This window comes from Eulemur rufifrons, chromosome 30 (assembly GCF_041146395.1).
Source record: "Eulemur rufifrons isolate Redbay chromosome 30, OSU_ERuf_1, whole genome shotgun sequence".
Classification (NCBI taxonomy): Eukaryota; Metazoa; Chordata; class Mammalia; order Primates; family Lemuridae; genus Eulemur; species Eulemur rufifrons.
In genome coordinates this window covers 107023560-107050111 of record NC_091012.1, presented here as the reverse complement: position 1 = coordinate 107050111, position 26552 = coordinate 107023560, and the positions used below count along the sequence as shown (strand labels likewise).

General features: G+C 37.5%; 1 protein-coding gene across 1 annotated transcript in view; it reads left to right on the top strand.

The window, feature by feature from the left end:
• Positions 1–26552, top strand: part of MAOA (monoamine oxidase A) — a 75515-nt gene that overhangs the window by 11289 nt on the left and 37674 nt on the right. The window contains exons 2-3 of the mRNA XM_069464074.1: positions 11317–11411; positions 19540–19677. Of these exons, the coding sequence (XP_069320175.1) occupies positions 11317–11411; positions 19540–19677 (233 nt within the window). The remainder of the gene's footprint in view (positions 1–11316; positions 11412–19539; positions 19678–26552) is intronic.

Genomic DNA, 26552 nt, shown 5'->3' with positions numbered 1-26552 from the left:
TTCACCTTATATATTTCAAAGCACTTTTAATCTTTTTAATAGTTGTATAGTATTTTACAGAATGCCTCTACCATGTCGTTATGTGAAGCTCTTTGAGCACATGTGTGAGTTTATATGTAGGAGCGCTTACTAGGGATGGAATTGCTGGATGAAGGGGATGTACATTTAAAGATTTGATGGCTAATACCTACAATGTTGGATCACTTTACTTTGCCACCAACAGTATAAGAGAAGTTCTGTTTTTCCATATCTACTTCGACACTTCTATCCAATAAGTCAAAATGGTACCTTATTTTAATTTATATTTCTCCAATTGTGAGTGAGATTGAGCACCTTTTTGTTGAAAGACATTTACATGTCTTCTGTGAAACTTTACATTCACATTTTTTACCCATTTAAAAAGTGTGTTTAGTCTTTTTATTATTAAGTTGTGAGAACTTTTTATATTTTGAAGAAATGAATACTTTGTTGACTGTTGCAAACATTTTCTTTTTCTTTTATGGCTTCTGGGTTCTGTGTCTTTCAAAGAAAGCATTCTTTACTCCAAGAATATTATTTTAGAAAAATCTACCCTCCTTTATTCTAGTTTTATTTGTTTTTATTTTTTACATTTAAGTCTTTTATCTGAGTTTATTCTGAGTAAAGAGTCAGAGAGAGATTCTTTACTTTTTTTCTTTCCCCAAATCCGATGTCCCAACACCATTTATTAACTAAACCAGGATTTGTCTACTAATTTATATAATTCAAGCTACTTCTGGACCATTATCTTTCACATTTCTCTCTCTAATCTTGTACCAGCACCACTCTTTTTATTGTAGCTTTGTCATATATTTTAATAAAAGGTTGGGCTAGTTATGCTATTTTTTCAGGAATTTCCTGGCAAGCTATTTTTTCATGTGAACTTTAGAATCAGGCTCCTTAAAATAAAGAAAAATAGTACTCATATTTTAATTGAGATTTCATTACATTTGTAGATCTATTTGGAGGAATTAAGGTCTTTATAATACTGTTTCCTCCTATCCAAAAATAAAGATTATCTTTCTATACTTTTACAACTAGACACCTTACTCCTTGAATTCTTTTCTTGTTTCTCTCTTTTGTTCATTCATTTGTTCGTTCCTTCTCATCAGTTTTCTAGGCTAAGTGTCTACTATCTACGCACCATGATAATTTTATCTCTTCTTTAATTTTAATGCCTCATTTCACTCTTATCTAATGACATTGGTTAGCCAGCCACTCCAAAAACCATGGAAGCTTTCCCAAGTTACTCTAACCAAGCTGGCTTAAGTACCCTCATAGCACCTTTTGTATACCTTTATTATAGTCTGGAATGCAATGAACTTGATAATATGTTTATCTTATTGAACACCTCTGAAAAATCCTGTGCACATCCCCCAGGAAGTACTTTTCCACAGAACACCCTTTGGGAAATTCTGACTTAGAGAAATCAGGACCATGGAAATATTGCTTAAGGAAGAACTTTTTTTTTTTTTTTTTTTTTTTTGAGACAGAGTCTCACTCTGTTGCCCGGGCTAGAGTGAGTGCTGTGGCATCAGCCTAGCTCACAGCAACCTCAAACTCCTGGGCTCAAGCGATCCTCCTGCCTCAGCCTCCCAAGTAGCTGGGACTACAGGCATGCACCACCATGCCCGGCTAATTTTTTCTATATATATTTTTAGCTGTCCATATAATTTCTTTCTATTTTTAGTAGAGGTGGGGTCTCGCTCTTGCTCAGGCTGGTCTCGAACTCCTGAGCTCAAACGATCCGCCCACCTCGGCCTCCCAGAGTGCTAGGATTACAGGCGTGAGCCACCGCGCCCGGCCAGGGAAGAACTTGAAGTTATGAATAAATGATCAGCAATACCAAGTATAGCATAAAGAAGTTTAAGGATTGAAACAAAACGATGAGCCTTAGAAAAAAGGAGGTCATCGATGACTTTAAGGATAATGGTGATGATGCCAGCTCACACTAATGGGACATTTACTACACACCACTCACTTGGCTGAGTAATTACATGCATTACCTTGTTTAATCTTCACATTGGCCCCCAAGGCAGAATGATTATTATCTCTGTTTACAGATGTGAAAGCAGTCTGAAGAAATTTGCCTCAAATTATCACACAGTAAATGGCAAAGTGTGATTCCAAATCACACTACCTCTACAGTGGGGGCTCTTCCACCTATTACTAGGACAATCGAATGGGGGTCTGCCCCAGGAATGTTTCATTTGACCAAATCATTATGAAATTTTTTAAAACTGTGAATGCCTTCAGTAGGAATGCCTGTCATTGAGTTTATGAGGGTTTTTGAATTGTAATCTCTGAAGTAGACTATTCATTCATCAATAAATTATTTCAATAAATATTCCCTGAGTGTCCACTGTGTGCCAAGTACTATGCTAGGCTCTGGAGATGTAGCAGTAAGCAAAAACAGGCAAAGACCCTACTTTCATGGGGGCTTAATTAAACAATATACAAAAAAATTGTGTGTGTGTGTGTGTGTGTGTACAGTGCTAGGTGGTGATATGTGCTAAGAAGAAAAATCATTGTAACAGGGACAGAGTGTGACAGATGACTATATTGATTGTCTATTTTTGACAGTAGATGACTATATTGGTTGACTACTTTGACAGTAGGGTCACTGGACGTCTTTCATGAGGAATGTGCTACATTTCAAGATTTGTTCTAATGAGGAAATGGAGACACCAAATCATGTGTTGTAGAAAGAAAATCAGAAATTGCACAGGAACTGGAAAGGGTGGCACAAGTCAGATGGAGGAATTTCTTTCTTTCCTGGGACAGAGTAATGTGAATGTGCTTGAAGTAGGTAAAGCAAATGGGCCTGAGCAAGGTAGAAAAGGCAGAGGCAAGTGTGGAAGCTAGGTTCCACGGTGACAGGATGCTTGAGATTTATGTCCCAGGAAGCAAAGGGATTATTTCTTTGGAGGCCTCATTGCATATATTAACTCTCAAGGTGCACTATGTAGGTAAAATCATTTCCTATACCAGTTCTCTGGGGACAGTAGCCATTTGGGGACGTTGAGAGCACTGCAGAATTGGTGAGAAGAGTTTCCATTGGGCAGTGGCTTTAAGAAGCTGGAGGTTGGTTAAGTTGCCATGGCAACACCACTGTTGGCTGCATACATCTCACCCAGGCTCTCCTGATCTAATAACCAGAACGAACATTGCCTTGAACTCTCAAACAAGGTGTGCTATTAGCAGACTTGCTTCTTTTTTTTTTTAAACCTCTTTACTTAATCCATTAACCTATTTTATTTTGGTTTCTGTAAAACCCAAGTGATGAAAGAGAGAGAAATCAGGAGAGGAATTGTATTGTTTTAAACTCATCATCCCTACATAAAATACTTATTACAACTTAATTAGAGATTTGCCTGTGCCATGAGCCACTATTTTCCTGTTTTTATGTTTTTGCATTTTGAAAGCGGTTCGATCTCCTTATACACACAATAAGGGCTTAACAAAATCTTTGTAAATGTTGCCTCTGCGGGCTCTCTGCTCTCATAGAAAACCATAGGACACTCAGAAATCCTGGGCTCTTTTCTTCCTAATGAGCTCTGTTTGCTATGGTTTGGGAGAGGAAGACCTCTGGTGTAAGGGATGGCAGATTTTGCCAGTGCCCACTTAGATGTCTCTCAAAAACACAGGTGGGAGAATTACAAACTTTTAACACTAGGACACTTGAGAGTCTGGCCCAATGGCCCCTTTCAGGGTGGCCTCTCATCTACAACCCAGTGAATATCATAAACCCTTGCTGATTTAATAGACAGTCACATTGGTAGCCTAAAATCACACTGGTAGTTTGAAATCCATGGTGAGAGTGTATATACACCATAGAAATCCAAATATTGCAAAATGGATGCTCCCTTCAACTCCATCCATTCCCCCTCCCCAGCTGATTGTTAATTATTTACTGGCATACCTGTATCAAACCCTTTCCTTATCTTGCAGGTGAGGGGAGCGGTGAGAAACAGGCTTCTTATCACTCTAGATTTCACGTGGCCATTGAATGATGGAAAATGAAAGAGAGAGCTATAATGCACAATGTTCTTCATTTTTGCTTAGTAATCTATATTACTTAGGAACAAGATGAAATAAAAGTAAACCTTTTTTTGAAATGAGGTTTTTCTCTTTTCATAATAAATATGAAAATAAAAATGTTTGATTATAAAATCTATTTTTATAGTAGCCACATTTTGATGACTTGCCTTCAGACTTAAGAACCTTGTCTAACAATTGTATCCCATTTACAAAACAATGCTAAATAAACATTTTGAAAGATTATGGCAAAAGTCCTTAAGCTAATCTGTGAAGTTGACAATTGAGATATAATTTTCCTTCTGTAAGTGATAGTTGAATTTTGTAGTGATAAGGGGAAGGTAGAATGCATAGTGAGTGACATACAAAATAAATATAAAAAAGAGTTAAAGAATATAATTTAAGACTTAACATCTTTAGTTTTGTCCATTCAAATCAACAGATAGCCATGGTTGTTATATTAGAAAAGCTTTTTTGGACTGCAAGTATTTGCTTGAGCTTTATTTATGACTTACTGAACATTCAAACATAACTACTTTGCTAACAGCATCTTACCTTTATTTACATATTTTGTATTTTCTAACCTTTAAATGATCGTGGAAGTTCCTTATCAGGGTCTTCTTCACAGTAAACATGCAAACTGAAACATTAACACCTATTTACTTAGCATCTTAGAAGAAATATGCTTTGCATATAGAGGATTTTTCTAAATAACTTAAATCTTCCCCCTTCAACTTCCAAGATCTTTTTAAAACTATTTTTCTGAAATCCATTCTGAATGTTTTAAACATGTTCTTTATTTCTTAAGCTAAGAATTTAAACTCTCCTTGCTGAGATAGGGCCCATCATTTTCCCATAATGTAGAAACAACTACTTTTTTCAACTTTTTAATTGTATTTTACTATATCCTTAAATACCAAATTGCAAAATTACCTTTGTCACTGGTGTGGTCATTGTACTGGCTCAGGTAGTCCTGCTCCCCACATCCCCTTTAGTCTCCTGAATAATACTTATTTATTATTGGCACTGAACTTCACTCACCAAACTTGGCTGGAGTTATATGCTAGATTAGATTTTATTAAGGTTCCAAATGAGGGTGTGAGAAGGGATTTGGTTGTGGTCATATCAGGCACTTGGTTTTCTCATCTGGAATATGGGAATAATGAAATCTACTCCAAGGGATGGTTGTGAAAGACAACAAGGAAAAACATAGGGAATATTTCTTTAGGGTGCCACTGCAAGATGCCACCTCAGTGTGCTTCTATGGGTACAACTGCTACAGGTCCCACTGTTGTTGATGTTCAAAGACACCCCTGCTTCCCCTTAGGCAGTGTGGAGAGGGCAAGTTTCTCCTCCTTAGAATAACAGCTGCCAGGGTAATTCTAGTAGACCCTTGGTTATATTTATCTAATTAGTTTATAGTTAGTTTGATTAAAGGGAACAGGAAATAAATGAAACTTTTTGTATCTGAGTTTCTCTATTTTTAAATATGGACTATTACTATGAGCCAAAAACATGTTCATCTCTTTTGACCTTCATTCTAGAACTTAACCCTGAAGAAATAATCAAACATAAGAACAAAGATTTATGCATAAATATATTTTTCATTTCACCTTCATTCCTTTTTTACATCGGTCAGCACAAGAAGCCTTTGGCTCTGTCCCAGAAAATAGATTGCACCAAGATTGGCAGACATTGGTTTGAATTTATTTAACTGTCAGGGAATGCCTTTCTTTGTTAGCAGATTCCAAAGATTTGTTGCATACCTAAATCTTTGATAGACATCAGCAAGGTAAGGGTAGTGTACTTGAAAGGGTCAAAATTGCACACAAACATTAGCAGATAGCAGTGCTGGATATGGTTTAGACTCCCTGTGTTTTAGATCTTACAGACCCAAACTCATACATGGCTATGTATATCCCATGCTATTTTGTGCATGAATAAAATGCTACGTCAGCCTGGATCCTCTGAGAGCAGGCATCAAGACAGAACTAGTTGTCTAAGAGATTTATTGTAGGAAAAGCCCATGAAGGATAAAGGGGAGAGAGCAGGAGTAGGCAATTAAAAAAAATAAACTAAGGTAATCCCACCAACAGTGTATAAGTGTTCCTTTCTCTCCACATCCACACCAGAAAACTAGTGCAACCTCTATCGAAAATAGTATGGAGATTCCTCAAAGAACTAAAAGTAGACCTACCGTCTGATCCAGCAATCCCACTACTGGATATTTACCCAGAGGGAAAAAAGTCATTTTATCAAAAAGACACCTGCACTATAATATTTATCACAGCACAATTTGCAATCCCAAAGATGTGGAATCAACCCAAGTGCCCATCAATTCATGAGTGGATTAATAAAATGTGGTATATGTACATGGAGTACTATTCAGCCATAAAAAATGAATTAATACCTTTTGCAACAATCTGGATGGAACTGAAGACCACCCTCCTAAATGAAGTATGCAAGAATGGAAAAACAAACACCACATGTACTCACTATTAAATTGGAACTAACTGATCAGCAGTCATGTGCACAGATGGAGGTGAAACTCAATGGAAATCATGTGGGAGGGAGGAGGGAGGAGGGGATGGGTAAAATCATACCTAATGGGTACAATGTATGTTACCTGGGTGATGAGCACACTTATAACTTTAACTCAAGCAGTGCAAAAGTAATCCATGTAACCAAAACATTTGTACTCCCACAATATTCTGAAATAAAAAAATAAAAAAAATTATTTCTTCTAGGCTTGCATAAAAGCTTTTCTTTAAACTACTTACAATACCCTTTTATTGTATGTCTTGTAATATTGCTCTGTACACATTTTAATAAATATTTTTGCATTTATTAATGAATAAAATTTTATTTTTCCCATTTTCTAAAAAATAAGAAAAAATAAACCAAGGTAGTCCTGTATAATTTTCTACAATCTGGATTTTGTTGATTGCATCTAGTAGTGTTGTTAAACATGTTCCTCTGACCCCTTGCTATCAGATGTAGAGGCTTGATCACATTAGAATTTAATTTGTTCTTTCCTTCCTTCTGTCCATCCATCTGTCCTTGTTTTTAGTAAAACTTATTCTAGGTAGTGGTATGTGCTTCTATCCAGAGGCAGATAACATCTGGTTATCTCTTTTTTTGTATGCAATGTTAGCTGCTGTTGATCATCATTATGCTAGATCCATTAATGCGTTAGGAGTTGCAAAATGCTGACGTTCTAATTATTTGTCTTTACTTACTAGTTGGTGAACTTTTATACAGAGTAACCTCCCTTCATTAGCTATTTGGTTGCTTTGAGATTCAGTGTAAATAGGAAAAGTAGGATGAATGCTGGACTCTTTTCTTTTGTTTATCATTTTTCAAAATGATAAGTTGGTTCCTCAGCATTTTCCAAAGGTAGCCAATGATTTGTGTTTGTTTAGTATTATTATGAACTTGTGGATTTAAGCCATTGCAGTTATCTTTATTTGATACTCAAATTATTCCATCTTTGGCCAGTGGGAGTATACAGGTAGGCTCCTGAGTCTTATTGACACAATCCTAGTAGTTTCTGACAGCCTCCTTGCTTTCTGATATGGCCTAATATTCCAGGCTCATCTTATACATTTTCTGCCTCAGATCTAATATAGGTCACAAGCCATGGTTCATTGTAGTAGGAATTGATTTTTTGGAAACTACAATCCGGGTGTTGAGAGTGTTCACTGCTACTGGGTAGGTTTTTTTTTTCCTAGGCCTTTTCATTGAGCAGGACTAAGAAATATGTTTCTTTTTTAAAAATATAGAATATGTCTAGAGATAATACCAATAATTCCAATTCACATTTAGGACTACAGGATTATTATTTCATCTCATAATTGTTACATCTGAATTTCCTTATCCTCATGCCCAAATCCTGCATCACAGCAACACCTACCTGATTACTCAATTGCGTTAACCCACACTACATACATAACAGCCTCAGGATCACAGCACTAATACTAGCACCAACCAAATGACTATTGAAAAAAATGTTTGCAGTTCCTTCTATCCTTAGGGTATCTACCATTAAATGAACCATCAAATCACTGGGTTTTAAAATCACTTGGAATAGTTTCTCTCCTCAACCATTTGTATACATATCTACACATCATTTATATCATTTTGCTAGTCTTATCCCTGGTACCATTTTTATTTCTCTTTTACTCTAATATTCTAACTAGCATTTCCCCCCTTGTAGTATATTTTTCTCTGTAGTCTGCTTCATTTTCTTGTAACGAGAAATATAAAGATAAGTAGGTGCTAAGATAGTGTTTGAAGTACAAAAATAAATGTAGATTTAGAAATAAATGTATGCACACATATATTTCCTTAGTCTGGAGCTGAGAGCTCCTAGAAGCAATGACACCCAAGTTACAATGAGCACACCTAGAGCCTAGATCTTTGTTTCTAATACTATTCTCCAATAAATGGGATCAAGGCTCATTGGAGAAATGGCTGATTCTAAGGCTGGAGCAGGGAAAGACAAGATGAGCCTGGAGCATCTTGTAATACCAGAAAGTAAGGAAGTACACGCGCACACACACACACACACACACACGCACACACACATACACACACATAAAAAAATAATGGGAATACGTTAAAGGGGCACAGGAGCCAACTGAAAGAGCTGTCAATGACCAAAGCCGGAACAATTTGAGAAATAAAATAAATACCATGGTATCAGATTCTAACCCAAAGTATAAAACAAATATATGTGAGTCCATATCAATATGAATAAATAATTAGATAAATAAATAAATGGGAAAAAGAGACAAATGCCCAGTGCAGAAGAATTCCAAATATTGTATGCATTGGGTTATAAAATATGAAATGTCCAATTTTCTTAAGTACTAAGTTTGACAGTCAATATCTCTGACATTTCACTTTGACACTTACTGTTTTATTTTTATTGTGAAGACACATCCTCAGTCTTTCAAAGCACGTTTTGGCTTGTGATTATCTGTCGCATTTTTTTTAGAGCTAAAACGAAACCATGGATAAGTCAAAAATCTGTTATTTTTTAAGATGAGGTCCATCATGGAACAAATGCAGCACAAACACCTCAAAATATCAATGAAATATTTGGGAAGGATGTGGTTAATGAATGCACAGTTCGTCGATGGTTTGAGAAGTTCCATTCTGGTGATTTTTAATCTTGAAAATGAGCCATGTGGGCGACCTGAGACCAAGATGGATAATGATTAGCTGAAAGCTGTGGTGGAAGAGAATCTGTCTCAACCTATGTGTGTATTAGCAAGGTTTGGCATTATTATTCCAACAATTTTGGACCATTGCAAACAAATTGGCAAGGTAAAGAAGCTGGATGATGGGTTTGCATGAATTAAATGAGCATCAGCAGAGAAATTGTCTCGAAGCTTGCCTTTCTTTGCTGTCATGACATAAAAGTGAACCATTTTTACACCGTATTGTTACATATGATGAAAAATAGATTCTTTTTGACAATGACAAGTTTTCACCACAATGGTTGGATAAAGATGAAGTGCTGAGGCCGGGTGCAGTGGCTCACGCCTGTAATCCTAGCACTCTGGGAGGCCGAGGCAGGTGGATTGTTTGAGCTCAGGAGTTTGAGACCAGCCTGAGCAACAATGGGACCCTGTCTCTACTAAAAATAGAAAGAAAATTAGCTGGACAACTAAAAAATATATAGAAAAAATTAGCCAGGTGTGGTGGCATATGCCTGTAGTCCCAGCTACTCAGGAGGCTGAGGCAGAAGGATTGCTTGAGCCCAGGAGTTTGAGGTTGCTGTGAGCTAGGCTGACGCCATGGCACTCTAGCCTGGGCAACAGAGTGAGACTCTGTCTCAAAAAAAAAAAAAAAATGAAGAGCTGAAACAGTCCAAAACCAAATATTCATCAAAAAAAGCTAACAGTGTCTGTTTGGTGGTCCAGCACTGGTATTATTCACTATAGCTTCTTGAAACCTGATCAATCGATTACAGCAGAAGTCTACTGCAACCAATTAGATGAAATGATGAGGATGCCTGCGATGAAGCAGCCGAGATCGGTCAATAGAGACAGGCCAATCCTCTTGCAAGACAACATTTGACCACATGTTGCAAAAATAATGCGGCTCAAACTACAGAAGCTGGACTTGGAAACTCTCTGACATCCACCATATTGACCAGGCCTTGCACCAACTGACTACCATTCCTTCCAGTCTTTGGACCACTTCTTGCAAGGAAAAATATTCAATTCTCAACAAGCTGTGAAAAACGCTTTTCATGATTTCATTGCTACTCGCTCTCCGGGCTTCTTTGCTGCTGGCATAAACAAGCTACCGTTAATGTGGCAAAACTGTGTTCATAGTTTAGGCACATACTTTGATTTAATTGTACTGCTTCATGTTTGAGATGTAATAAACTAAGCTTTTGATTAGAAATTGGACATTTCATATTTAATGACCTAAGTGTGGGCTATGCATAGCCTTCCTTCCAAAGAGGTACAATATGGAAAGGGGGGAAAGAAGTAACTTTATGGTGAAGAACCTTGACAAACACTACCTCAGCCAGGTGATCAGATCAAGGTCAACATCAGTGATAAATCATGTTGATAGCATGCACCCTTAATATGTTGATCTACAACACTTTCTCAACTTTTCTGGTATTCCTATGTTGGGTTTATAATATTCTTTTCTGAAAGCTTTTATTTACCAATGAAAACCTGTTCTTGGCTGTGTTTGAGCCAGTAAATAAAGTATGAAGCATGGTTCCTACCTTTTGGTAACTTAGAATCTAGTGAGGAAAACATGATCTACCAAGCATGTAATCCAGTTATAAGTCATAGGAAGTGATTATATAGGGTTTTCAAGTTGAGAAAAGCGTAGATATACTGAGGCCTGGTTTACGGGGAAACACATTCTTCTGTTTATACTATTAGGATGTCTGGAAGAGGGGCACAATAGGGACTGATTTAGGGGCTCAAAAGTTCTCTAAATATGATATAATTGTCACCAGAAAACAAGATATACATTTTAAAAATTATTACATTTTGTTTCTGTTGACCAACCTGAAATGGAAGATGACTAAACTAGTCATTTTGGAATCCCTTATGACAGATAATAAAATTGGTGGCTTAATCAGTCACAGTGTGATCAGAATTTATTAGAAAGACAGCAAGATCATTGGATTGTGTACGATGCCTTGTGTTCATTTGATGTGTTAAATCATGGATGTCTAGCATTTAGATGTTAATATGTTTCTCTCTTTTGTTTTCCCTTCAGGACTGTCTGCTGCCAAACTCCTCTCTGAGCATCATGTTGACGTTTTGGTTTTGGAAGCACGAGACAGAGTTGGCGGAAGAACATACACCGTGAGGGTAAGTGATATTAATATTCACATATAATCTCTCACTCAAATGGCAAATGAGGCAATTAGAAGTCACAGGGCTAGAGGAGATCTCAAGAGTTTCATGCAGGCAAGCCATTTGTCCTCCATAGCTCTAAAGTACTCCATCAAATAAATGTCTATTCTCTTCAACAAGCACTTACTAAAGAGTGACAGCCTCTGACCTTCAGTCACTCACATTGTAGTGATGACAACAAACATGAAGAAATAATTTCAATATGATGTGATAATCTCCATACTAGAGACCTAAATCAAATGTGTAGTATCTCAGGTGGGGTTATAGTTTGGCTGGACTGGAAGTGACTATATACCTACAATACACACGTGCACACACACACAGACATGCACACTTGCTATATGTTCCTGGTGATACACAGCTTAATAGAAGTGTGGTGGCTACAGTAAGCAGGACCAAATGTAGCATGTTTTTGTGCAACTTTTCCCCTTGGCCCTTGTTCCCTAAGAGGTATGCTGCTGCCAGAGACACTCTTTGCTCAGGTTGGGTCTGGCTACATATGAGAAGGAAGCCCAGTTCTTGCTACACCACTGTATTTTTATACTTTTATACTTTTTCCATTCTGGACAAATGCATGCTCACTATTATTTAAGGATATTTACTACTATTTACTAAATATTTACTATTTAAGGGAATGGTTGCAGGTATTTGAATCTGTGGGAGCTGATGAAAGTACATAGGGAGATAATAAAGGGTGGGAAGGAAACAGGGGCAAAAATGAAAGTTTGGGGCACATGCAAATAAAAGCAGGGCAGGAGCAGAAGCACAGGAGCCAGAGAGAAGTAGTCGAGGCAGAGGAGGAGGACCAGACTAGAGCAGTGCTTTGCAAGTCACTGAATGAAAGAGGAAGGGATGCTCAACAGAGTCAAATGACATAGGATAAAGGCAGAAAAGAGACCCTCACATTTGGCAGTTAGGAGGTCATTAATGAGACCCTTTGCTAGAACACACAAATAGAGTGTTAAAGGCTGGGGATTGCCAGTAAGGACAAAACCAGACTGTTGAAGTGACTGGAAAGGGAGGAAGCATCTATCTAACCAAAAGTTGTTTCATTGAGACTAATAACAGAATGGCTTAGGCAATGATAATAACAGAATGGGTTAAGCAATGCAAGCATTTGATTATTTCACAGAAGTCTGGTGATAGGTAGCCCAGGCTGGTGCAGGAGTTCAGTTTTGTTTTCAAAGCTTCAGGCTCTTGCTATCTCTCTGCTCTTCCATTCATTTCATATTGGCTTATTGCCTTGTAACAAAATGAATGCTGTGATTCTAAGTGTAAAGTTCTCATTCAAGGCAAGGAAAATGGAGGGACAATACCAGCCTTGTCTGCAACAAAGGCTTTCCTTTGTCAGAAGACCCCAGCGATATTTCCTTTAATTTCATTGGCCAAAGTTGGGTCACATGGCCACCTTCAGCTGCTAGGGAGCCTGGGAAAGCGAGTATTTAATATTTCCAGGCTGCATAACAGAAGCAGGCATTGGAGAGAAAATATGAATGGACACTGGAATAACCAATAGACAACATCTGACCTAGGATATTGTGGCAGCTCTTTCAGTCACGCTATGCCTTGCTACCTTTCTGTCATTGTTTCCTACCATTTTAAATATACAGGAATATATCATAAGCCTATTTGCACCTTGCTCAGCTTTAAGAATGCTCCACTGCCTTGCTACTCAAAGTGTGATCTGTGGATCAGCAGCCTCAGAATCAATTGGGAGCTCAGTAGAGATGCAGAATCTCAGGCCCTGTCCCAGACCTGCTGAATCTAAATCTGCCTTTTGACAAGATCTCCAGGGGACACTGCAGAAGTGCTACTTTATGTTTGCTTGCTTGCCTTAAATTAATGTCAGTCCAGATTAAATTTATTCGGGGAATTTCTGAGTACTCGCTTAGATGTAGTCCACTGGGAGGCTATTGATCTGGGAGTGAGGAGCCTAGGATTCTAGGCCCTATACTGGCTTGACACGTTGTCTTGGGTAAGTTCTATTAGCATTTTATATCTCAGTTTTCTCATCTGGGCAATAAGATACAATCTAAATGCCCTTGAAAAAGCTCCTTTCCATCTTCAAATTCTAATTGAAGGCAGTGTGTTGTAGTGTTAAGGAAGGGTTGCATATTCTGCCTGTATGTTCTTATTAGATATAATTCTTCTGTCATTTTCTGAAAAATACTCCTTCATTTTGGAGAGAGTTATTAAGTTGTCCCTTAGCCCTCCTTTTCTTATCTCTGAAACCTTTTGGTTATTAAATAGGAGCATCAGTCATGTTGCAGATTTTCAGTTAAGAACAAGTTTCTTTGTATAAGGGAAATGAGAATTCCAACATGCTTGTCCCCATCTGTGTTATTGGCCTGGGCTGCTCTGCCATGCTGCATCCTGTATGTGTCAGCACCATACAGGAACTATTATTTTATATTCAGTATGGTATTATACCCCCCTTAGGTATGTGAGAAAGGAATCTCTGAAATGCTTAGAAATTAGGACTTAGCATTTATATTTCAAATGACTAGAAGGAGAAAAATAGAGCTTTTAAGAAGCAGGGATGAAAATGGTATTTAATAAGAAACTGAATCAAATACTATTAAGAATTGCTGGCCGGGCGCGGTGGCTCACGCCTGTAATCCTAGCACTCTGGGAGGCCGAGGTGGGTGGATTGTTTGAGCTCAGGAGTTCGAGACCAGCCTGAGCAAGAGCGAGACCCCATCTCTACTAAAAAAATAGAAAGAAATTATATGGACAGCTAAAAATATATATAGAAAAAAAAATTAGCCGGGCATGGTGGTGCATGCCTGTAGTCCCAGCTACTCGGGAGGCTGAGACAGGAGGATCACTTGAGCTCAGGAGTTTGAGGTTGCTGTGAGCTAGGCTGACGCCACGGCACTCACTCTAGCCTGGGCAACAGAGTGAGACTCTGTCTCAAAAAAAAAAAAAAAGAATTGCTTATAATGGCATAATAGATTATGATAATTTGGGAAGGAAATGTCATAAAAACTACTCTGGGTCTTTACTGAAATGTCAAATTTGGTATTGTCACCTTAGAGCTGTTCACATAGATCTCTCAGTTCAGAATGTCCCAATTTTTTCTAATGTGATTCATCCGTAATTCTTCAGAATCAAATACATAGAATTGAAATGCCTGCAGGGCCACCGCAGTGTTGGTGTATTTGTTTCCTAATATAGTTGTATGTTTGCAGCCTCTTCAAAGGCTGAGTAGTGAGATCTTAATCAAGACCCTAAAGACTATGGTACAACATAGTATAGAATACAGCATTACACTTCTAGTAATTTCATGGCATCTCATTTAAAATGTTTCTACTTTGTAAAGAAACATTTTGTAAAATGACTCACTCTTTTTATTGCTTCATTTAGGATTATTTGCTTTAAAGATAGTGTTACTGTTCTAAAGACATCATGTTTGGATATTCCCAGGAGTCTTCTTGCTGTCTTTGTAAAAGCCCAGAAATTTATTGAAGTACTGACTCCAGTTTTGTTCTTTATATCTTAAAATGGATGTTGGAGACTCAGAAATGTTTGGAGGACAGCACCAATGCTTATTAGTAAAAGAGAACATAAGGATTATATGAAAGATAGATTAACAAGTCAATGAAGCACTTCATTTCTGATCTTTGGGCAGAATGGAACCCCTGAATAACTCCCTATTGAAATAAGTAAAATGCTGAATACAATATACTGTGTTTATCTGACATAGAAGTTAGAAATTTACAGATCTCCTGGATGTTGAACAGGTATCTCAAACTTCACAACACATCCAATTTCTGATCTTCTTCATCTAGACTGCTACAAATGAGCAACCCAAAGTCAAAAATTATAAAACATACAAGCAAACAAAGCACCAAAAGAGAATAAGCAGAAAAAACTATCCAGAAAGATTTTATAATAGTTGGATTATATACAGAACATAAAATTACTGTTTGGTATGTTTTAAGAAAATAAATTCTTAAAACTAGGAGCAGAGAAAAATAAACTAAAAAAATCAAGTAGGTTAAAAAATGATTTCTAAAGATGAAAATATACCAATTAAAATTTCATTAATATAAACTTGGTGGATAGATTAAACAGTATATTAGACACAGCTGAAGAGTGAGTGAACTGATACATCTGAAGAAATCAACTACAATGCAGTTCAAAGATAAAGAATTGGAAAATATGTTGGGGGGGGCAGAGACATGGAAGATAGTGTTATGATGTTATAAAAAATTAGTGGCTAAGGATTTTCCAGCATTATTGAAAGACAGCAAGACACCCAGCATGCCCAAAGCATGATAAATAAAAATACACTCTCACCCAGACACAGAAAAACTGCAGTATACCAAAGAAAAGAGATCTCAAAAGCAATTATTTTTCATAAGATAAAAAAAGGTAAATCGGCCGGGCGCGGTGGCTCACGCCTGTAATCCTAGCACTCTGGGAGGCCGAGGTGGGCGGATCGTTGGAGCTCAGGAGTTCGAGACCAGCCTGAGCAAGAGCGAGACCCCATCTCTACTAAAAATAGAAAGATATTATATGGACAGCTAAAAAATATATATATACAAAAAATTAGCCGGGCATGGTGGCGCATGCCGGTAGTCCCAGCTACTCGGGAGGCTGAGACAGGAGGATCCCTTGAGCTCAGGAGTTTGAGGTTGCTGTGAGCTAGGCTGATGCCACGGCACTCACTCTAGCCTGGGCAACAGAGTGAGACTCTGTCTCAAAAAAAAAAAAAAAAAAAAAAGGTAAATCATACATACTCTGAAAAGTCAACAATTAGACTTATGAGTGACTGTGACTCTTCAATAGCAAAAATAGTTGCCAGAAGATAGGGTAATAATGTCTTTACTGTTCAGAAAGAAAGAAAGAGAATGGGAAATTCTAACCAAAATTTGTTACCTGCTAGAACTATCTTTTGTCAAACTGACAAAAATAGAGAGTTTAGGACTCAGAATTGGAAGAAATTATAAAGGATATGTTTCAATCAGAAGGAAAATGATTACAAATAAAAGATCTGAGATTTAAGAGGGGACAATGAGCAAAGATATTGGTAAATCTTTAAATGCAATTAAGTAATATAAACAACAGAATAAAATAAAATTAGTAATGTCAAGTTTTTTGGTTGACAAACCTGAAACAAAGTATTTAATACGTTTATAGTTTACAGATTGGAAGAAAAGTGATCACAATTGAAGCATGAAGATTTTTCTATTTTCTAGTAGAAAGATAATATCTTAATAAACTTCAGACTATATTATGTATGTTAATATAGCTAGGAATATTGTCTAAAAGGCCTGACTGTATACCTTCCAAACAAGTAGAAGAAAAAACTTTAAAAGAAAACAAAAAGAAGAAAACTCTTAATCCAAAAGAAGGAAAGAAATCAGGGGGAAAACTGTTAATGTGGGACAAATGGTAAGTCACAATATAATAAGTAACGTTAAAACATTTTAAAAAGAAATAATAATAAGTATAAATGGACTAAACTTCTCAATTAAAAGAAACAGTCAGAATAAAGAAAACCCTAGCTGAAAGATAGAGAAAGAGATATACAAATATTAATATAAGCTGTTATAATTATATTAATATCAGACAAAATAAGCTTTAAACAAATTTCAATGAAATAAGTATCACTACATAATGATAAAAGACCCAGAAGATTGAACAATTCTAAACTTGTATACACTGAATAATGTAGCTTTAAAATATAAAGCAAAAATTGACAGGAACCAAAGATAAATGTTCAATAGAGTAAGGGATTTTTAACATGCTTTTTAAAGTTAATAATAGATTAAGCAAATAAAAAAGGGAGAGCACAGTCAAGCTTATTATAGTAGACATGTACAAAATATTACATATAGCTTTTAGAGACTATGTATTCTTTTCAAGCAGAAATATAAAATCTTTGAATATTGACCATGTGCTAGGTCATAAAGTGAGCCTCAAGGATTGTTGTCATATAAACCACATTCTTTGACCATAATGCAGTTATGACAAGAAGATTACTGAAAAACAGTTCAGCTGTGGAAATTAAAACAAAACACAACAAAACTTCCAGAAGAGCACAAATCACTGATATAGAAAATAAATACACAGTAAAGAAGATCAATGAAACAAAAGTTGATTCTTTGAAGAGGGCTGTTAAAGATAGAGAAGTGCCTGATAAGACTTTTCGAGAAAAAAATGAGACATCCCAAATAAACAATAAAAGAGATAAAAATGAAGATATAACTACTGATGTAATAAAGAATAAATGAAAAGATATTATGAACTTGAAACCAACAGTTTAAAACATATACGATATGTACATGTTATAAGAAAAATGTAATTTATCAAAAGTAACACTGATTTAAGAAGAAATAGAAAACATGAGTGGTGATTTCACCTCAAAATAAATTGACTCTCTAGTTTAAGATTTTCCCACAAAGAAAACAGTAAGCCTAGATAGCTATGCAGTTGTGTTCTATCTAATTCAAAGAACAGATCATTCTATTCATATACAAACTCTTCTAGAGAATAGAAGAAAGTGTGATCACTAACTAGTGAGAATAGCTGTACTCTAATGCAAAAACCAGACAAGGGCAGTAGAAGAAAGGAGAATCAATCACAGGCCAGTCTCAGTGTCACTTATGAACACAGATACAAAAATCCTAAACAGAATGTTAGCAAAGCATATCTTGCAATGGAAATATAATATCAGGTTGGGTAATCCCAGGAAACCAAGATTGAATAAACTAAACAGTCAATTTCCTGGAAATAACCGATTAGGTAAATTGTACCAAAATACAAAGAGACCAGACAAATTATACTGTGCACGCTCACACACACATACACACACCCAAATCTTCAAAGCATTAGAGAGCCAGAGAGCTAACAAGGTAGTGAAGAATTGCTGGGCCAACATCTGGAAAGGATTGACCTACCTTTTCCTGGAAGTTGGGGGGAGTTGCTGACCACCGAAGAAGCTGCTGGGAAGCTGAGCAGTGCTTTGCATAGTCTTGCAAGGCTGGGGTGACAGAAGGTCAATTCCGGAGCCCAGTGAAATTTGTGCATATGGTGGGGAGGTGTTGGTCAACTCCTCATGCTTTGGATTGGGCTGCATCCTAGGACTAAGAGTGAACTAGAAGAGGACTAGGCCACATGTGCATTTCAGCCCAGCTTCAAATCATCTCTAGCACTGAAAATGGAATAAAGTTATCTAGTACTGTTAGTGTCCCAGGCTCTGGGCAGAAGCAAACATAAATCCTCTCTGAGAAAGATATCATCCTCCTAGGATTCAAATTATTTCTGCATTTGTTCAAGTACAATGAGTGGCACGCAATAAGAAAATAATCAGGCAAACAAGGAGAAAAGGCAGCATGCATGAGAACTGGTATGAACAACTAAGTAGAAATAGATCCTTAAGAACTTATTATTATACAAAAACATGAAGGAGTTGTAGCTCACCAATATGCAATTTATTGATTAAATCATCAGGAAGTGTGTTAATAAAAAAGCTGAAAACAGTGGATAACTGCATTTAAGAGGGGGAAGTAAACAATTTTAGTTTACGAGAGGGTTTGCATATTTGTAAATAATTTAGTAGTATATGAATCTTTTTATACCTTTTTGTACTCTTTTCCAATGATGTATTCTTCCCTGGAGGTGTTTTAAAATAATATCTAGAGCCTACCAATGTGGGCTGATTGAATATTTCATCTGGTAGAAATCAGGGAATTAGGCCTAATAAATTTTTAGGTGGCTCTTCCACCAAGAACCCCAGAGAAAAGCATACGTAATAACTTAAATGTTTTGCAAAGGAGCTAGACCAGCAGAATATTCTGCAGTGTTCTTTATTCTTTATGCATTATATTGCTGAATCAGCCTCACTAATAGCTCTACAATGGTGGTGCTCACTGATCAGGGTCAGACAGGGTTGTGCCCCAGTTCTTGAATAGAGGAGAAAAAGATTGCTATTTTCAGATGCACTTTATAAGGGAGATGTAAGGCACAGTTAAGTTTTAAAAAATAAATGGGGTTATTTTTTATAAGGCATAATAAAGCCTTTCCCCCTCAAGTTTTAACAAAAGTCTTCTGACCAATTTTTGTCTTTTTGCAGAACGAACACGTAAACTACGTTGATGTTGGTGGAGCTTATGTTGGCCCGACCCAAAACAGAATCTTACGCTTATCTAAGGAGCTGGGCATAGAGACATACAAAGTGAATGTCTGTGAGCGTCTTGTTCAATATGTCAAGGTAAGGCTGACTTTTGACCCAAGTGACCGATGGGACAGCATTTTATTTGAGAAAACATTTGGTTTGTTTTTAGTTATTTGTTTTTTTCTCAAAGCAATCATAAAAACAGGCCCTTGGCTTTAAAATAGTAGTCTGCCTTTCTTTTCTTTTCTTTTCTTTTCTTTTCTTTCTTTTTTTTTTTCTTTTAGAAAAATCCCTAAGGACTCCTGGAATCACTGTGGGAGATCATGGCTCAGCTTGGCTCCTCTCCATGTCACCCACTGTGGCCTTCACAGGCTATGCCCCAACTCCCAGTCCAACCAAAGTAGACAGGGAGGCTCTTGGCTCCCTCCTAATGCATTTGCAGGGCATAGGAGTGGGGGTGCCTGCAACAGACACACTCATACATACACACTGCATACACACCCCACAAGCCCCAGGCAATCCCTGAGTCACCTGGGAGGCAACTCTAAGGCCCCAAGGAATACAATAGTTTGAGGCTACTTCTTTAGTCTTTTAACTGGTTATTCATCTTCATTCTTACCTGACATTTCTTTGAACACTTTGATCATTTCTTCTGTACCTGGCCTTGACTCTTGGGAAGTCTAGCTCTGTTGTGTAGTTTCCTACTGTTTAAACAAAAGATTGTTTAAACTCTAGCTGCTGATATCCATCCAAGAAATAGCAGCTGTTGCCAGTGTTTTTCTTTCTCATTGAAGCCAAACATGGAATGGCTGGAGTCTGGAAACATGCCTCAAGAAATCAAGTTTCCAATCTGTTACTGCACCCCACTTCCTGGAGCTAGTGTCACTGGGGAAGGGGTCATTTATTTATTCATTCTAATTCCAGGATTCCCATGCTGGTAACCATGTTACTTCCCAACAGACACATCTCCTCCCCCACTCCACCAGAGGCAATCACTGTGGGTTTGGAGACTGCAGGGCTTTTGGAATGTCCTAGGAGCTAATGATAATTGCAACGCATGCATACTGATGCCCAATCAGGGCACGTAAGGAATCTTTGCGAACTCTGATAGCCATGTGTTTTGGGATGTTTGGGAGAGTCTAGCAGTAACACGTGTGAAAAAGCAAACCAGTAGTCTTTAGAAAAACTGTGGGTTCAGAGGTCAAGGGAGGAATGAAGAAAGTATAAAAAAAATTATACAAAATGTTTAGGAAACCTGGCTTCAACAGGCCATGACCAAAAAGAAAAAACCTCTTTGCTTCCTTACTTTCTCTTTTCGACACTGCGTGGTGTTTCCCTGAACTAGTAAATAATGGCAGCAGTAAGTATAATAGTAGCTAACATTTATTGAGCACTTTTACCTGTTTTCTCACGTTTAATATAGGGAGAGAGACCAAACCCTTTGCACTCAATTACTGATTAAATAGTTATGTAAATTCACTTTCCACTCCAACTGAGAAGCAAATGAGTGTGATGATTATCCCAGAATCTGAGCAGATTCATGCTTTTGATCTTTTCCTAAGATTCAGGTGCTGAGAGAGTTTTGTTTTTCATCTGGAGGCTGACAACAACTAGGCACTTTTTATGCATGAACTCATTAAATCCTTATATCCACCCTGCTAGGTAGGCATGATTATCCCTACTTTACAGATGAGAAAACTGAGGATCCAAGAGGTAAAGTCACTTGAAAAGGCTATAAACCTAGTTACAGTCCACCTAACCCCTGAGTACATACTCTTCATTAGGAAATGAAACTGAGGGTCCTAAACAGAAGCATGCTGGGCTTCCAACATTTGTTTGGCCAAACACACACCTATTATAAGTTATCTCACCATCAATATCACTGAAGCCTGGCTCTTACAATGAGGAGATGCAGTTATTGAAAGACCACTTTTCTTTCACTTTCTTACTCTTCTTCTAGTTCCGTGTTCCTTTATGTACATTTTGAAAGCTAGGAAAAACTAGAAAGTTGTAGGTATGTCCTCAAACTAGTTACCTGCTAGCCTCCCAGCTATGCACACTCTAAAACATGATGCTAAGGTGTGATTGTGAAAGAGGCACCCATAGCCAGCTTTTGTGAGTAATTCAACTCCTCATCGTTCTTGATGGTGGCACATCTCAAAATGACAAAGTGCTGTTTGAGAATCTTGACTTTGCCTGCAAGTTATCAAGAGATCATGACATGCTGTCCAACCTTCCTGATAGGGCCTTACGACTTAAAGTATCTTAAGTTATGTTGGGCTTTCTGATGTCTCTGTCATTTTCTGGGCTTCACATGGAACCCTGCTTTCTAGAAATCCAGGTGTGATTGTTCTGAACTTTGAAAGGGTCCTGCAGCAAGCTTTAGTAGTCAGTGAACTTGTGGCAAGATTTAGGGAAATGCTACATGCTATATCAGGTGCCTAAGTAAGGAAAGAGAAATGTTAAGGGTAGTATCCCTTTCTTTGTTGTGGCTACTGCTGAGTCCTTCTCTAAGGTTAGGTCCAAGACACCCTGATAGTCCCGTTGCTAAGGAAAAATACAACTTCAGCTTTCTAGAGGGGAGAACTACTCACCTTCTACCATATTTTTCTGCCACAAAAATACAAATATGGCTGAGCCATTGCATAACCTACTGGAAAAAGGCATCTTATCATGGCATTGGACTTGGTAGCTTGAGGCTGTTTTCATGGGGCATTATTAACCTCTGGATCTTTGCCATTACATGGCCATACACATCAACACAATAGTAAGATTATATCTTAATTATGGAATACTCAGCATGTGGCAGGCTTGGTGCTAAAATGTATGCTTCACCTGCACTTTGGACAACTAATGGCACGTTTAAATCACGACCACAGTGGTTGATCCCTCAAGGTCAGCACCACTCCTGTAGTAATGATTAACGATGACTCTCCTTTACTGAGCTCCCATTATGTTCCTGGCTCTGTTCCAAGGTCTTCACCTTCATTATCTTACTTAACCCTCACAAGGATCCTAAGGCAGGAATTGTAGCTCCATTTCACAGAAAGGGTCTGAAGTTCAGAGGTCAAGTAACCTACCCTAGCAAGTAAAGGCCACTGAGCTGGAATTCAGATTAAGATCTTTCAGCTTTTCCATGCTATCTCTTGCGGGGCTAGATTCCACTCTCAGGGACTGTGGACTCCAAGAAGCTGCTTTACAGTTTGTGCTTGTCTTAGTCCTCTTTGGCAGCTCTCTTCTGAGGGTCATCCTGTATCCTTCATTGTGTCCCCGTATGCAGTGCTGGTGACCATTTTGCTCAGTTGTTTGGCCCAGAAGCCTGAAAGAGCAGTGTAACTACCTGCTACAATACAATCACTGTGCCTTGGTTATTGTATATTGGATGTAGTAACTGATAAACAGCCATTTAACTGCCAGACAATGAATGCTGAAGCTCTATTTTGAATTTTAGTACTTAACAATAACCACATATTTAAGATATAATATCATCTAACAAAAAGATGGAGAATAGAAATCTTAATCCATTCTCTCACATACTTTAACCTTCCAGAGAACACATATTTTCACCAAGGTAGACAGCAGTGTTAAGGCAAATAAAAATAGTGGGTTAAAGATTACTTTATTTTATCTGAATGAGTACCTTTTTGCTAGTGTTTTCTAATAAAACATATCATTTCTGCAATGAGAAATATTCAGTGTAGTGGATGTTTTTATGATGATCAGGAAACTGTAAAGGGAAGAGGCCATATTAGGGAAAAGCAGAAAGATACTTAGTCCAGTATTCCAGATAAGACTGTTAACAAACTATAGAAAAAAATTAAAATCTTTAAATTAAATTATTAAATTTATTATTGTTTTTGTTTATTTAATAATTCTTATTTATTGATTTATTATTAATATTATTTTTAAATTATTCTTTAAATTATTAAAATATTAAATATAAGTAAATTATTTAAAAATATCTCAACTCTTACTGTTCTCTCCACTTCTAGGGGGAAAAATGGGCTTTTCCCCAACGTTATAGTGTATTGGGTTAATAATACAAATTGTCTTTGTGACACTCTCTGCATTGCTTTGTGACAGCCCCAGTTTTCCTAATCTAATGCAGTGCATTCTTTTTTGTAAATAACAGTGAAATGGAGGATTGCCATTGTCTAGATAAACCCAGCCATATCCTTTACGATCCAGATTACTTCAGCTCTGAAATTTTACCAGTGTGAAACCTTAAAGAATGCCTAAATTGTTTCTTCTGTCAGCAGTCTGTAGTGTATCTAGTTTCAATCTAGGATAGTTTTTAGTATCCACCAAAGAACTGCTTTTTTTTTTTTTTTTTTTTTTTTTTTGAGACAGAGTCTCGCTCTGTTGCCTAGGCTAGAGTGCCGTGGCATCAGCCTAGCTCACAGCAACCTCAAACTCCTAGGCTCAAGCAATCCGCCTGTCTCAGCCTCCCAAGTAGCTGGGACTACAGGCATGCGCCACCATGCCCGGCTAATTTTTTCTGTATATTTTTAGCGGTCCAGCTAATTTCTTTCTATTTTTTTTTTTTTTTAGTACATATGAGGTCTTGCTCTTGCTCAGGCTGGTCTTGAACTCCTGAGCTCAAATAATCCTCCCGCCTCGGCCTCCCAGAAAGAACTGCTCTTTACCTTTGCTAGATTGTGTTTACAGAACAAGTTTTGACATAACAGTGTGTTGTTTCAAGCCTGACCCTCTTAGCTGAGCACTGGGGATCCACTTTTAATGGTGTTCCCTCCCCAAGAAGATTCATAGAAGTTTCACATCATAATGCTAAATTCATTCATCAGTTCGGTAAGTATTTACTGAGCAATCTACTCTGTACCAGATATTGTTTTAGGGTGCAAATAGAATGGTGAACAAATGATCCAAATTTCTGCCTTCATGGAGCTTCTAATCTAAAGGGGAGAAGACAAGTAAACAATAACAATAAATAAATAATAATAGCTAACATTTTTGCCTGTATCCTTCATGGATCCTGTGAGTAGAATCCCTCTTCTAATTCTAGTTTAGTAGATCCTGATTCTTATGTAACAGTTTTCTGAGTAGTTTCTACAGTGAATGGGTTTTCTGAATGTTGTGAATTTGATAGGGGTTTATTTAGGAGATTATATCTGATCTGTGAAATTAATATAAATTGTGTTGTCTTTAACCTAAAAGATGGATTTTTAAAATAGCATCAGCTAGACATTTTTAAAACATTCTCTTTAGGGTGGGCGTGGTGGCTCACACCTGTAATCCTAGCACTCTGGGAGTCCGAGGTGGGAGGATCGCTCAAGGTCAGGAGTTCGAGACCAGCCTGAGCAAAAGCGAGACCCTGTCTCTACTAACAAATAGAAAGAAAGTAACCAGACAACTAAAAATATGTAGAAAAAATTAGCCGGGCATGGTGGCACATGCCTGTAGTCCCAGCTACTTGGGAGGCTGAGGCAGTAGGATTGTTTGAGCCCATGAGTTTGAGGTTGCTGTGAGCTAGGCTGATGCCACGGCACTCACTCTAGCCCGGGCAACAGAGTGAGACTCTGTCTCAAAAAAAAAAAAAAATTCTCTTTATAATTTTTTTTCCTTTGGATGGTATAAGGGAAGCAGCTGGACCTGAATGCCAAGTGGATTGATTTATTACTTGCATTAGTAAATAAGATGCTCCATCATTAAATTTGTTTTATAAGTGAGTTTCATTGAGTTGTGGAGATCTTTTGTTAAATTTTGCAGTGCCAAGTAGTGCAGAGACAGGAGAAAATGCTTGATTCCTTTATTTTGCTTTCCATGGGTTCTTCCACATCATAATACAGATGGGGTGAGGGGCATGGAGAGAAAGAACCTAGCCAGAAACAGAGCAAGTCATTTTGCAGGAGCTACTTTGAAGGAGCTATTGACACTTTTATACATTTCCACTTTCTTCCTGCTTTTCACATCCTCTCTCAATAAAAGTAGAGACTATAAATATATACCACATATTTGTTTTAAAGAATGGTGTGATAAAGATTTATTTAAAATGACATAGACTTTGCTGATAGTAACAGCTCAGCAAGCAATTTTTTCTAGTATTAGTTCTATTCTTCCCATAGCCATTTAGTCCAGGTTTCTATGCCAACGACCAATCAAAGGCTTTTCACAATGTGTGTGTTCTGGAATACTAAGTAAATTTTGTTGTTGCTAAGAGGTGAACTTGATTCTAGCCAGTAGGCCATGTAGAAAGCAGAGGATGTGTTTTTTGTTAGTTTGTATTAATGTTTACCATATATAACTGTGTTGTTGAACTCTTGTTTCTTTTGGATAAGGGACATTTAAGTTTCTTTTAGCATCTTTTCTATACCAACTCACAGAAGACATTTCTTTTGTCATCAAAGAAAGTTAGTTAACTAACCCACTATTTTTATTTGTGTTAACATTGCTGTCTACCTTGGGTGAAAATATGTGTTCTCTGGAAGGTTAAAGTATGTGAAAGAATGGATTAATGAGTTATATCAAATTATATTTTCACTTTCAACCCCTCTCAGAAGGAAACTCAAGAAGCCGAAGGCATTGAGCCCTTGTAGGGATGTTGTTTGTTGTGTCTTTGTCTCCTTTTAATCACCTAAATTCCTCCCTCCTGACTCCATGCTGTTAGTATTGTCTTCCATCTGTAATGTGCCCATACATGTTTTACCTCATTTCAGTTTCCTAATGGTCCTCTGAGTTAATAAGCATTATTTTTTCCATCTTATAGGTGGGAAAACTGAGGCTCAGAGAGTTTAGGAGCCAAAATGAGGCTTTTCAGCTCTGACCCCAGTGTTCTGTGGGTTCCATCACGTAGTTCTTTTTTCCATGAAGAGAAAGTCAACTTGTGAACCCCTCTAATAAACTGTTCCAAGATGTGACAAAAATCACTTTACCCCAACAGGCTCTGGAGTCATAAGATGCCACTTTAGAAATAGGGGCTCCTGTGGACAAGGGGGTGGTGATGCCTGGGAGCC